This window comes from Bombyx mandarina, chromosome 11, assembly GCF_030267445.1.
Source record: "Bombyx mandarina strain Sakado chromosome 11, ASM3026744v2".
Lineage (NCBI taxonomy): Eukaryota > Metazoa > Arthropoda > Insecta > Lepidoptera > Bombycidae > Bombyx > Bombyx mandarina.
Genome location: NC_143218.1, coordinates 11,298,694 through 11,312,473, shown reverse-complemented (window position 1 = coordinate 11,312,473; position 13,780 = coordinate 11,298,694). Strand labels below are relative to the sequence as shown.

Here is a 13,780-nt window from a genome sequence, read left to right as displayed (position 1 = left end):
CTTTACTTATTTTTCAATCAATTTCAATCATCATTGTCAATATGGAAAATTAGTAATTTGGTATGTTTTCTAATTAATTTCAAAGCTACTCTTCATTAATTAAACTGTGATTCAATATTAGTAGTAAGTAGTTAGTGTGTAAGAATAAAGAATGGTTTTGGTCAGTTCACAGAATTCTCGTTAATAAAACTTTGTTTAAAATATTCTTTTTTTATTTTAATTTCATAGATGTAAGAAAATTAAATATAAGACGTTCAAGAAATATTATGGTATAATTATACTATATATATTTAAATCAGGTATTATTATTAATTTTTTGCAGCAAAATTATTTTATTTTAACAAATACAAAATCCATTTATTTTATACATTAATAGGTTTATACTAATTTCATATCTTCAGATGTGCGAATAATAACTTGAGTATATTCCTTTACCAGCGAATCTATCTCGTCGTGTACCTATTAATTAGAAAAGCATGAGTTATTGTGTAATATAAAATAATAAAGATTGGCTTAATGAACCAACAAATCATAACACAATTTAGACCTAGAATTGTACAATTATTAAAATATAAATTTAAATACCCAAAAATGTAGCACCGTCCTACCTATTTCTGTTGCGAAACAGTCATGTGTTCCAGTTTCATGGGTGGTACGGCTGTTCTACAATACGTTTGAGACTTTAAACTCATGTCTAAAGGTGGGTATCGAAATATCGCCATTCCACTGTTAAATAATACGAATTCACATCATAAGCCGTAAATTCGTTAATCGATTTAGTGAAATAATATTGCCCGTTTATAAATTTCGTAGAAGGGTAGAAAACTTTTTTTTTATGATTCAAGGATTACTGGTGGCCCGGAGGCCTTTCCAGTTTCACCAGGACCGGTGGGCGAGCAAAAGCAGGAGGAGTGGGATTTGCTAACAGCTGCCCGAGCGCCTCCGAAGGAGACCTAACAACTCAAGAGGAACTGCTTCGCGAATGAATCTACTACAGGATCGGAATCACGACCCGCTGAGAAGATCCGGCTAGAAACTCAGCGGGCTGATGCATGTGTTAGGTTGCACGTCGACCTCTTTGTAGAGTTCGACGAGTACGGTTACCGGGGTCCCTAAGCTTGCTCCTAGTGTTAGAGCTGAAGGCGTCTAATGCAAAGGTTATTGGATCTGATGGATCTGTAAGGACGTGGAGTAGAAACCTGTTTGGCGTATGGTTGTTGATGGTCGGCGAGCTCTGCGAGTAATAAATCAGCTAGCGAGAGATGCGCCATGGCGGGCGGTCCGCGCGGCTGCAGTGTGGCCAGCGAGGCTCGTGCCAGCGCGCACCACGCCGCCCCCGCCTCGCCCGCGCGCCCTCCGCTCAGTAACGCACGCACGCAGCCCGCTCCGTCAACCTCCTATCAAATATACTTATTGTTAAAATGCAACTATTATTTGTCCGTCGACAAATCTATTAGTTTATTAAATTATTTTGTCTATCAAAACAATAAAACTTTGTGCCAAAAGTGAAAAAAATAAGCACGAATTAAAATTTACTTAAAAATAACATTATTAATATATCTGTTTTCGTCATATTTCTGGAAGTTAAAATTTAAAAAAATATCGAACTTTAAACTAATTATAAAACGTATTATATTACTTACCAAATACCTATGCAAAAACCACCGCGGTAGAAACTGTCCTGTACTTATTGCTCTTTTAGTTACTGTGAGCAAGGTATCTGCGTTTGCATCTTTCAAGGTTGTATACAGACGGTCGAAGTTTATGTTTTCACTGGCTGTAATTTTTTATTTATTTTTATATTAATAATTTATTATTCCATTCTAATTCTACAAATAGTTCTTTCTACAATTCAATCTAGTAGAGGAGGCCACGTACCCACAGCACTGAGGATTATCGACGCAAGGAGGAGGAATTCTACAAATACTATATGTGTATGAACTCACAACATTGAATTTAATTTTAAATTAAAACTAATGCTCTTTCAAAATTAGTTGTAAATTTGTCCTCGCTTCGTCTAATTTTTGTCCAACATCGCTCTATACCCTACTATAGAAAAATTAAGTTAAATTGCATCTGTGCTATATTTGGTTGTACAATGGTATGGGGTATATAAAGCCAACTGCCACACATCAATGTACTATTATATCCTTCTGTGTACGAAGAAACCTTCAAATAAAGATTTTACTTTGTTAATACGATGATATAATTAGCACGATGTTCAATTCTTAATAAGAAATAAGATTTTAGTTGCCTGTGACTCCAAATACCGCAGAGTTTGCATCATCAGACACTTTAAATTTAAAATAGTATAGCGAGATTAAACCGTGAGTATAGTTTTAAATATTGTAAAATATATTTAATGACAACATGAGCGACGTAAGCATGGTGAGGTGATAGTAATTCACTCAGATTTGAACTATCTCCCTCTCTCTCTCTCTCCCTCTCTCTCTCTCTCTCTCTCCCTCTCTCTCTCTCTCTCTCTCCCTCTCTCTCTCTCTCCCTCTCTCCCTCTCTCTAGAGACTACACAAGAATTAAAAAATAAATAACAGAAAGAAGTTGAACGAGGGCGGACGTGACTAGCGGCAGTCAGTATTTTCAATGCCTTAGTCAGTATTTTCAATGCCTTAAGTCAGTATTTTCAATGCCTTCCTAATAGACGTACACGAACTGACCGTTCTCATGTGTACATGAAATAGACGACAAACGAACGAACCGACCGTTCAGTAGTTTTAACTATTTTTATTGATTAGGTATCTGGAAATGCTCACGGCCCATCTACATCTAGTGTATAGAGAGTAGCGGGAAGGAGAACCGTCTCTGTGTGTCTCTACGTCTTCCGGTACGCGGTCGCCACTCAACTTTCTGGCCCCAACGGCCATCCGTTCTACGAGCAATGTGTCCTGCCCGCTGCCGATTCAACGTCGCAATCCTTTGGGCTATGTAAGTTACCGTGGTTTTCCTGCGATTCCTCATTTCTGACTTGATCTCGCAGGGAAACTCCGAGCATAGCCCTCTCAGTTGCTCTTTGGGTGACCTTGAGCATTCTCGTAAGGCCCATTGTGAGCGACAACGTATCAGTATGCCATATGTCATAATGGTTACCGTCGCACATAGATTTCAGCAATGCCAGAGCCAAGCCGCTGCCTACCGCTTAATACTCTCCACACGTCTTGAGACACTGTGGTATTTGTGATGAGAAGATTTTGCGTAGCTTTCCGAACGCTGCTCATCCGGGCTGGATTCGACGACTGACCTCTTTTTCGAGGTTGGACTTACCTAGCTGGACAGTGTGTTCCAGGTAAATATACTCGTCAACAACTTCGAGCGTAGAGCTTCCGATCTTTACTGGAGTGGGCGCTACATGAGTATTCAACATATTTTTTTGTTTTTTCCATGTTCATATTCAGACGCACTCTGATAGAAGCCCTACTGAGGCCTTTGAGCATTGTACTGAAGTCCTCCAAGGTCTCGGCCATAAATACAATATCGAAATTCGCCGTTGATGTTGATGCCGAGACAGATCTCTCGCGAACACTTTGGAGCCTTTGTTTCGTTCTATAGCCTCTATATGTTCAGTATTAAAACGGCGTAGATCAAATTGAAGAGTGTTTGAGATCTGTTTGTTGAGATGTCGATATTTACACGAATCTTCTGAAGACTTCAAAATAATTCCGCGACGTCCTTCCATGAGTTTGAGAGTAGGGTTTGAAAGCTTTTTGGTTCTGTTTGTACGACGGGCTCCAAAAAACTTGGAACCGATCGTATGGACAGCTTTCACAAACCCGTCATTGTAATCGTCCACGGAGCCTCCCAGGCTATCGAAGCGGTTTTGAAGTTCGAGCTGAAAGTACCCAGAACTTTGGACTTGAGCTGGCGCTGGACGGAGCGTAGACCTCATCCGACGGTGGGGGTCATAATCGCCACGCTTGGCAATCGCAGTGTACTATTATGATACTCGGAAAACGCTGCTGCCCATTCTCTGGGCAGCAGCATTCTCCCTTAGTCGCCCTTACGAAACCCACGGGAGGAGAAGGGGAGGTGTTATTCTTTTTCGAGGCCGACATCACACGGCCAAAATAAAATTTAACCTAGTAAAACTATAGCGCAAACTGAGTTGCTCTATAAAAAGAAACAACATTTAAAGCTATTGCTTCAACAGTTTTTATGTCTTTTATATTTCAATATTTAAAAGTGTGTATAATAAAGGTGAGATATTTGGAGTTCGAATTATGTCAGTTTTTAATCCGTGATACGGAATTTTGTGTGTTTACTATTTTACTGTTCACCATAGCAGCTGCTGAATAGTTTAAACAATGACGTAAAGTTTCGTGGACATTGGCAACATCATTTCTTTACTTGTTCTTTAAAGAAGAATATTATAGGTATAAGGATACACATAATTATACACAAAAAATGTGACATAAATTTAAAAGTACGCATATTAAATTGAAATAGATAAGACTTAACCTTTCTGACCGAATCAGAGCCGATAAACATTTTTCTAACAAAATTAGACGACATTAACCTCGATATTCTAACGTCGGTGAACAACCGTACCGTATTGACTATTGACGTACTTCTTTGTTAACAATCCGCAGAAAATAAATATAAAATTAATAAATGCACCTATAGCTAGTTATCAGGAAAAATGGATAAATTAAAATTCGAGTTCAGGGTTAAAGCCAGTGAAGATGTGAAAACAAATAATATTTTTTTTTATTGCTAGATGAGTGGACGAGCTCACAGCCCACCTGGTGTTAAGTGGTTACTGGAGGCCATAGACATCTACGACATAAATGCGCCACCCACTATGAGATATAAGTTCTAAGGTCTCAGTATAGTTACAACGGCTGCCCCTTTCAAACCGGAACGCATTACTGCTTCACGGCAGAAATAGGCAGGGCGGTGGTCCTACCCGCGCGGACTCACAAGAGGTCCTACCACCCGTAATTACGCAAATTATAATTTTGCAGGTTTCATTTTTATTACACGATGTTATTCCTTCACCGTGGAAGTCAATCGTGAACATTTGCTAAGTACGTATTTCATTAGAAAAATTGGTACCCGCCTGGGATTCGAACACCGGTGCATCGTTCAACACGAATGCACCCGAAGTCTTATCCCTTAGGCCACGACGACTTCACGGATTTATTGGCCGCGCCATTACGATCCCAGATAAGTTACAACCTGTAAAATTACATAATAAAATGGTACAGACCGAAATCTTTCAGAAAGTAAAGGCTACATTACAAAAACGGCATGAGAAACGACAAGTGTGGATATCCATGAACCCGCAGATGAAGGCTGTTTATTGTGATGAAGATGGAAATAAACAATTTATGGGATACCTATTGGAGGAACAAACAAAACCACAAACTTCAACAACCGGAATTTCGGATTTCTTTTCTCTAGCAAGAATCATAGAAAAATTTGCTAAAATAAAAAAAGATTCGTCAAATCCATTTAATATAGGGAGAATGGTAGAAATTTTTTTTATAGAAAAATTCAGAAAGATTACTAATGTGTCCCCTTTGAAGCAGAATGTGCCCGTATAGGAATAAAAAAAGATGAAAAATAATATTTGTGGAACATATGCGGATAAGCGTTGGTCTCCGATCAGGACTGCGATATTATTTAAATACAGTGAGGGTTCATTACTGGAGTATGCGGTAAAGAAAGTATAACTTATACTTATATATATGATGGATGATAGAAAGTATACTTTATATATATAATGACTATGTGATAATAGCGGCTTCTCTCCGGCCAATTCCAAACGTGTACGATCCGGTCTATTTGAAAAGAAAAAAGCGGGCCGATGCTCTTCGAGCCGGTCTGTGTGAACAGACACTGAGACATCAACAGCATAACTGCCGCCACCCACCTTAAGACATAACATTTATAGTATAGTATAACGGCTGCACCCTTCAAATCGAGACGTATTACTGCTACACAACAGAAATAGGCAGGGCGGTGGTGGTACCTATTCGTGCGGGCTCACAAGACTCTTTACCACCAGCTACAATTATATTTATAATTTTTGTAGATTTGATTTTATTACTCGATGTGATTTCTTCACCGTGAAAGTCATTCATGAATATTTAAGTACTTTTTTGATTAGAAAAACTGGTATCGATGCGGGATTCGAACACCGGCACAGTCGCTCGCATTTCTCGATAGTCTATACAAATGCACCGGGCGTCTTGTCGTTAAGGCCACGACGACTTCAAATATACAACATGTGCAATATAACGGGAATAATATTATAATGGAGAGTCAGCCTTACAATATGCTCTACCATTAGTAAGTTTTGTTGTTAAGTAAGTTGGCAATCGCAATACGCTGAAATAATTCTCATAGAATTAGTGCGATGCATCCATCAGTAGCCTTTTAGTCTTGGTCGTAGCAGAAAAAAATGGAGTCGTATTTTTTTTCTGTCTTATAGGTATTTAGGTATTTTTTATATAATATGCGTAAGTAGGTGCTCCTTTCATCCTAACTCGTTCATTTAAGATAGTTTCTATTTTTTTTTAAACTAAGTATAATATCTCTGAAAACATGTTTGGGATTGGTTTAAAGCGCTTTGATAGTCGTAGATAAGTCACATGGTTTGTCATATAAAATCATAACAAAACTGACATTTAAGGTGTACACAGAGTATATAAAAAGGTTATGTAACTTATCTATTTACCTATAAAGTATGGAGGATAGAGGTAACGAGAACCGTCTCATATGGGAGAAGTTGAAAAAGTGTCCCACTTTCAGCACTTAATAACAGTTCAAAAATCCTCCAGAATGGCGCTAGCATAGGCAGAGGGTATGATATGAATTAAGCAGTTGTTAACTAATTGAAGTATGCTAAGTTAGGAAATTTATTATATTTAATGACTAGAGTTGTTAGTGACAGTGTAATATACAAGACCTCAAATGTTTACGTAGTCCAAACTAATGTGGTCAATATAACCTAAAATTATTGCTGTGGTAAAACGTGGAGACATCGATTGCATTTTCTTATCAGCTTTAAATAATATACTTTTTGTGATTTTGTAGTGCTTACAGTTCTTTCGTCCTCTTTTATTTCTCTGTATTATTCTTATATAATAGCTTTCAGCGCCTTTTTTAAAGTTTACCCGGTTGCTACTGTAGCGCCACCATTATTTAGCAGATTTTAACGGACAATTTTTCACACACAGAGACGTTTCTCCTGACATCTACCCTCCATGCTGTAAAGCTAATGATAATGTCATTTCAAGGTACACACAAAGTTGAATCAAATTTGATTAAAAATATAGGTAATTAATTATTAAGAAGAAAAAAAAAGGTTTTCTGTAATCCGTTAGTCTAGTTTTCAAAATGGTTTTTCAATCAAATGTGGAATTAAAAAAAAGGTCAATGCCCATTTACTTACTAAGCAGAGCTTGTTTTACTGGGTCTTGGGAATCCGGGACTTCTTCACGTAATTCCGCAGCTAATTCTTCGGGACCGATTACCTGGTGATTTTTTTATGTTTAGGCAAGACGAGCTCACTCCCGGTCAGTGAATGAATCCACAGGCACTACAACGTGGTGGCGCGGTACACCTCGAGACATGAGATCAGACTCAAACTGCACATTATTGTAGTAGTTACACTATACAAGTAGATAATATCGTTCGAAATACAAATGTACTATACAGCTTCAGATACAAAGCCTTCACCGTCCTTAAACATGCGAGACATGCGTTTGGATTACGCAAGAAAGTATTTTCGAAAAATAGAAAACAATAAAATTAAAATAATTAACGAAAGATTAAATCGTCTTTTCGCATTAAAAGTGTAAAATTTCCAAAAATATTCGAAATTGAGTTAATATGTGGAATCATTTAGTATCACCGGTTTTTTTCTCAAAAATACTGTCAAAAGAGCGTAGATTTTTTTTTTTTTTTTTAGTTTACCTATATTTTGACTACTATTAATAAAATTCATATATCTTACTTTAAATGACAGATAATGTAACTGGTAAAAAATAAATGCTGGAAAGATATTAATTAGTATTAAAAATATCACATGTTAAACCTTAAAAACACTCTCCTGTTAAATTAGTAAGTTTTGAGATTATACAGTTTTCATGCGAGAAGACGAAATGTATAGTAGAATTATTTTGTCCGTGCAGTTTGGGTCATAAAAAATCGGAGCGGTGAAGCGAGTATTTCGCTCTCTCTTCCACTCACGAGCCTTATGGACGGGCATAGTGATGCGCATTATTGTTGTTGATAAGCGTTATCGATAGTATATTTAATTTTGTCATTTTGTAGGTTAGTGCTAAAAATGAAAGAAAAAATCACTAATCGAACCCTTACACCACATATCGCCGCAGCAAGCTAACGAGAACGACAGAAATTAACACTTTATATCTTTTTGGGATCTATTCTCATTTCAGTGAATTTTTTTAACACATTGTTGATAATAACACGTGCTTGTGCTAGTATATTTTTGGTCACAAGCAAAATATTTAACTAAATTCTGCCGTTTTGGTACAAAACAAAGGAGTAGCCATTGTGTCAGTAAAGAAATTCAGAGAGCGAATGCACAAAATCACATTTCTCTTCGACGTATCTACTATAATTTGCAGGTAGGTACAACAAATTACTCATATACAATGTCTCACCACCCTTCGTATACCACCTCGCCGCCGTGTACCTGCCTTCGATGAGTCATTTGTTTTTATCGATAATGGCGTTGCGCCCGCGCAACATGCTCACCGCCTTAGCCAGGCTATGTTTTATGACCCAAACTGCACGGACAAAATAATTCTACTATAGTTTTGATTTGGTTCAATAACAAATTAAAGATTCTTGTCGTGTAGTGTAAGGTGTACCTGTAGTTTGGAGTCTAGATGCGTGGCGGGTCGCGCTATGAAGGCGTGGTCGGGGCGCGCCATGCGCAGCGCGGTGAGCGCCGCGGCGAGGTACCGGCGCCGCACCGCCGCGCCGCCTCCCTCCGCCGCGCACCGAGCCGCGCGCTCGTACATCACCGCGGCCGCTGTGTCGACACAAGACAACTCTACGTCTTGAAAATATTCACAATATCTTGCTTTACCATGTTTCGCCCGGTGAATCTGGCATAACCGTCGAGGTTACCAGATAGGAAAAAATATGTATGCAAAACAATGTTAAATGAAAAAATAAGATGATCACTTAAAATAAGCGAAATGTGTTAATCTGAATTCATTAAAAATGTATGTTGTGCGAGTCATGTATCGTACAGGGCACGCACGCATTCACATCAGCACTTTTACATCACTTTATTCAAACCGTAGTATAAAGCGCCAGTACACGTTCAGCACTCATATACAGTGGTACTAACCACATCAACATACATAGATAGAATTAGTTACTTGTTAGCGAAGTATATAGTAAACGGATATTCTTCGACTATCGGTGATTTCTTCCTATCTAAATCTCAAGTTGTGTACGCCACATTCAGCAGCGCATACATCTTTCTTAAATCTGTTAAAAGCAAGTTAATTTTTCTTTTCCACAAATACACGATACGGTAGCTTCTCGCAAGTTTTAACCATATATTTCTCAACCTTATTTATTGACTTTCATATTATATTTAGCAGTTGCTATTTTGACACAGATAGCTACTTCATGAGTTTGAATTTAAAACTGCATAGGCACCTTTTCTGTAGTGGTGTCTGGAGAGATGCAGCGCGTAGAGGAAGTCGTAATAAGGGTTGTGTGTGTGCGCGTCGTGCAGTGCGGCGCGCGCGGCGGCGGCTCGCTCCGCCTCCTCGGCCATCGTCGCGCACTGCACCAGCGCGCCCAGCTCGCCGCGACTGCCTGCGACACAACCGACATACATAGCTTTACACCTTTCCCTGCATATTATTATAATAAACGGTATCCGGAGTCTTTGCTTTGCCCCTAATATTGCTAACGACTAGCGGTCTCAATCTAGAGAATAAAAGAATATAAATATCGTTGGATGCAGGTGGCAATGGACCGGTCGCACTGGAAATCTATTGGAGAGGCCTATGTTCAGCAGTGGACGGCGATAGGCTGAAATGATGATGATGATGATGATGAAATATCAACATGTTAGATACATGTTGTTTATAAGTTTGTACAACATGTTTACAAGTAGTCGTGGCCTAACGGATAAGACGTCCGGTGCATTCGTGTTGAGCGATGCACCGGCGTTCGAATCCCGCAGGCGGGTACCAATTTTTCTAATGAAATACGTACTCAACAAATGTTCACGATTGACTTCCACGGTGAAGGAATAACATCGTGTAATAAAAATGAAACCCGCAAAATTATAATTTGCGTAATTACTGGTGGTAGGACCTCTTGTGAGTCCGCGCGGGTGGGTACCACCACCCTGCCTATTTCTGCCGTGAAGCAGTAATGCGTTTCGTTTTGAAGGGTGGGGCAGCCGTTGTAACTATACATGAGACCTTAGAACCTGTATCTCAAGGTGGGTGGCGCATTTACGTTGTGGATGTCTATGGGCTCCAGTAACTACTTAACACCAGGTGGGCTGTGAGCTCGTCCAACCATCTAAGCAATAAAAAAATAAAAAAAAAAACAAATCCCAAATTAGAACAATAAATAATTTAAAAGTTTCTATAAGATTACCTACATAACCGATTGTCGACATACCTACCATTTAAAAAAAAAAAAAATCTTTCAATCAAACGTATGCAATATTCGTAGATCGTGTCGTGTGTTGTAATCGAAGCTTTAACATCCGCCTTTGTTCCTAAACCCTAGTTAGTAGAAGTATTGGATTGAGTTCCGTGATCTGTAGTTATCATTAGTCCCAAATGATGTATTATGTAGGGGAGCCCAAGCGGGGATTTCGGGATTTACTAAAGCGCGGCAGATTAATATACAGGGGATACCTTTTACCCGGTTAAGTAATAATGTCCGCGAGTTTGCGTCACCTCGAAATCGTCAGATTATTGCATGAGAGATTTATTTAAGGTTCACTTAAGACCCCCTAAGAAAATCTGACGCGCTCGATTAATTTATTTATTTCATTTTCGACCCTTAGCTACGACCACATCCACCATGCAAACGATCAGATTACGTCGACGATTAACATACATACATTATTAAAAATACGTAACACATTTATGCTATATCTGATGCGCTCGAGTATGTCCATGCAACAGTTTTTTTACAAATTTGAAAATGTATAGTCCCTACCCCCACCGATGTAAAGGTATACATTATATGACATTTTTTTCTTAGTATCATCTAAGCTTTGCATCCCAATAGGTCTCTATGACGCTCGAGTAAATCCCCATTTAGCATCGTGGCCCCCCCCCACTGTTGGTAGATTGTATATATACCGAGCGTAGTGAGCAGGGCGGCCGCAGCGGCGGCGCGGGCGTGCGGCGCCGGGTTGGCGGCGGCGGCGGTCAGCGCGCGGGACGTGCGCCCGCCCGACAGGTGCCATTTGAACACCACCCACTGGAACATCGACTGTACGCACGCGTCGTACGTACCCCTCATTGTAAACCATTCATCATACACATCATTTATATTTGAAGACATGAGTGGACGAAGGGAATACGATAAAGTTTGTTAATTTTGAGAAAACGAGTAACAAACTTTCGTTACTTGTACTTTTCGTACATAGCTCTTTCATCACATGCAATTTCTAAAAATAGCTTTTAAGCCCGGAGTTTTAAGGTCTAATATAGTTTATAGGCACATAACACCTTCATTCAACATAAAAACTCAAAAATCTTAAAAATGGTACTTAACCCATTCATCCACTCATGTCTTCATTTATTCGAATAATCATAAAAAAAAATCTTTATAATCAAATCCTACCGAATACGAAAATTACTAACAGAATTTTTATTTCTGGACATTTGAGTATATTCTCCTAATTGTCAGAATGACTAAGAATTATTTTAAAACGTTTTTTCTTATTTTTTTCCAGCCAGTCTGTAGAGCTTGACAAAGTAAATAGATATATGAGAGGGGCGTCATACACGTGTACAATGCACACATTACCTACCACAATTACATAATAATATGTCAATTGACTCAGCAATTCCAAGAGTCAACAAACATATCCTTTTACTAAATTAGGCGCGTATTAAATGCAAATTAAATCTTACCAAATTGGGATCATCTTTGTCAGCGATGCTAATGGCGGTTTCCGCGAGACGCACGACGCAAGCGCCTTCGTCGTGAATCTCGAACAATTTTATAACCTATAGAAAAATCAGTTATTAAGTATGCAAGTATCAAACTCATTTGAACTCGGTGTCGCATAACTATCAGCTACCTTCATGGACTTTTTGGCGGGAACGCGAGGAGTGAACTTGTGTGATTTGTTTTTGTCTATTTAGTGTTTATTTGGGTTTAAATGTGTAATAACGGTGGTTTATTAACTGTTTAGTATGTGCGAAGGTGCACAATGTGGGAAAATGAAACAAAGCTGCTGAACATAACTTCTCGGGAACCTCCAAAAAGTTCACTGAAAAAGTCTCAGTAAATGACCACAATTTTACTGATATTATATTTCATCCCATATCATCTCATTTCATTTCATGTCATATTTTATATAAAATAATATATTTTTCATATTAAAATAAGACTTGACCTAAAGGTCTTAGTTACAAAGACATAAAATCCCTTTAAAAAAAAAGCTACCTTCATGTAGTACAGCACGAGGGCTCGGTGCTGAGTGAGGTGCGCGTCCGGCTCGGCCACGAGGTGTCGCAGGAAAGGCTCCGTGCTAACACCTTTGGCTGCCTTGCAGAACGCCGTGTACGCCGCCTCCGTGTCTTCCAGGTCTAGCAGGGCCAACCCCAATATAAACTGACCTGTTTTAATATCAAACAACAAAGTTAATTTTTGCACTTTAATCAAGATCTGTCGGATTACTTGGAATTGAGTATTTTTAGCTTCTAAATTTAAAGCACTCCAAACTTATTTCTTTTCGATTTCGTGCTACTACTTTATCGTACATTTATGTTCAAACGGAAAAATTGTGGCTATAGGTAGGTAGATAGTAGTCATAGTCATATAACCTCCAGTGGCTCCAGTAACCACTTAACACCAGGTGGGCTCGGTGTGAGCTCGTCCACTCATCTAAGCGATAAAAAAAATAAAAAAATAATATTATATATATTGGCCATATACAACATATTGCTGCACCGATGACGCCTTATTTACTATATATATATATATATATATACATAATTGTGTTTCTATATTGAACTTGAAACTTAGTATTGCAATCAATTCTACAGCTAATTCAAGATTATCCAATTTGGCAATTTGCCGTATCACTCCTACTAAATATGTCGAATCAGAAATGCATAATAATAATATGTATGCATTACTAAATAATAATTTTTTACTACATGTTAAAAGTATCGAATAAAAATCTAAATTGATTGTAAAAACAATGAGTGTTGTATACTAACGCGAGCACGCATTCCATTCACACCAGGGCTCCAGCATATTGACGTAGGTCTGCACGAGTCGTGGCTGGTTGATTCTTGCTAACCACCAACCAAAATCGAAGCCGCCGCTAACTGCCCAACTAATTCAATTGTTAAAGAAAAGAATCTTGTGACGGTTTTAAATTAATACTATCAGATTGTCAAAATCAAGTTTTCACAGCAAATTATTATAGGTCTGACAATTGAATTAATATTACTATTACTTAGGGTTGACAGCAGTACTTTTTAGCTAATGGTAATTAGTCTTTTTTTGTATGAAGAAAGGATCTGGTGGCCCAAAAGCCTTACCAGTTTCATCAGG

General features: G+C 38.5%; 1 protein-coding gene across 3 annotated transcripts in view; it reads right to left on the bottom strand.

Annotated features, from left to right (window-relative positions):
* The window catches only part of LOC114251659 (nuclear pore complex protein Nup160), a 47,023-nt gene that overhangs the window by 23,818 nt on the left and 9,425 nt on the right, over positions 1-13,780 (bottom strand). For 2 of the 3 annotated variants that reach the window (XM_089731481.1, XM_089731482.1), the window contains exons 18-24: positions 13,441-13,559; positions 12,662-12,834; positions 12,124-12,219; positions 11,344-11,476; positions 9,665-9,826; positions 8,860-9,023; positions 7,413-7,494 (exon numbers count right to left, since the gene is read on the bottom strand). In XM_089731481.1, the coding sequence (XP_089587607.1) occupies positions 7,413-7,494; positions 8,860-9,023; positions 9,665-9,826; positions 11,344-11,476; positions 12,124-12,219; positions 12,662-12,834; positions 13,441-13,559 (929 nt within the window). Of the gene's footprint in view, positions 1-190; positions 460-1,199; positions 1,398-1,643; positions 1,778-7,412; positions 7,495-8,859; positions 9,024-9,664; positions 9,827-11,343; positions 11,477-12,123; positions 12,220-12,661; positions 12,835-13,440; positions 13,560-13,780 lie in introns of those variants that run through there. The other variant, XM_028186000.2, reaches the window with a different exon arrangement.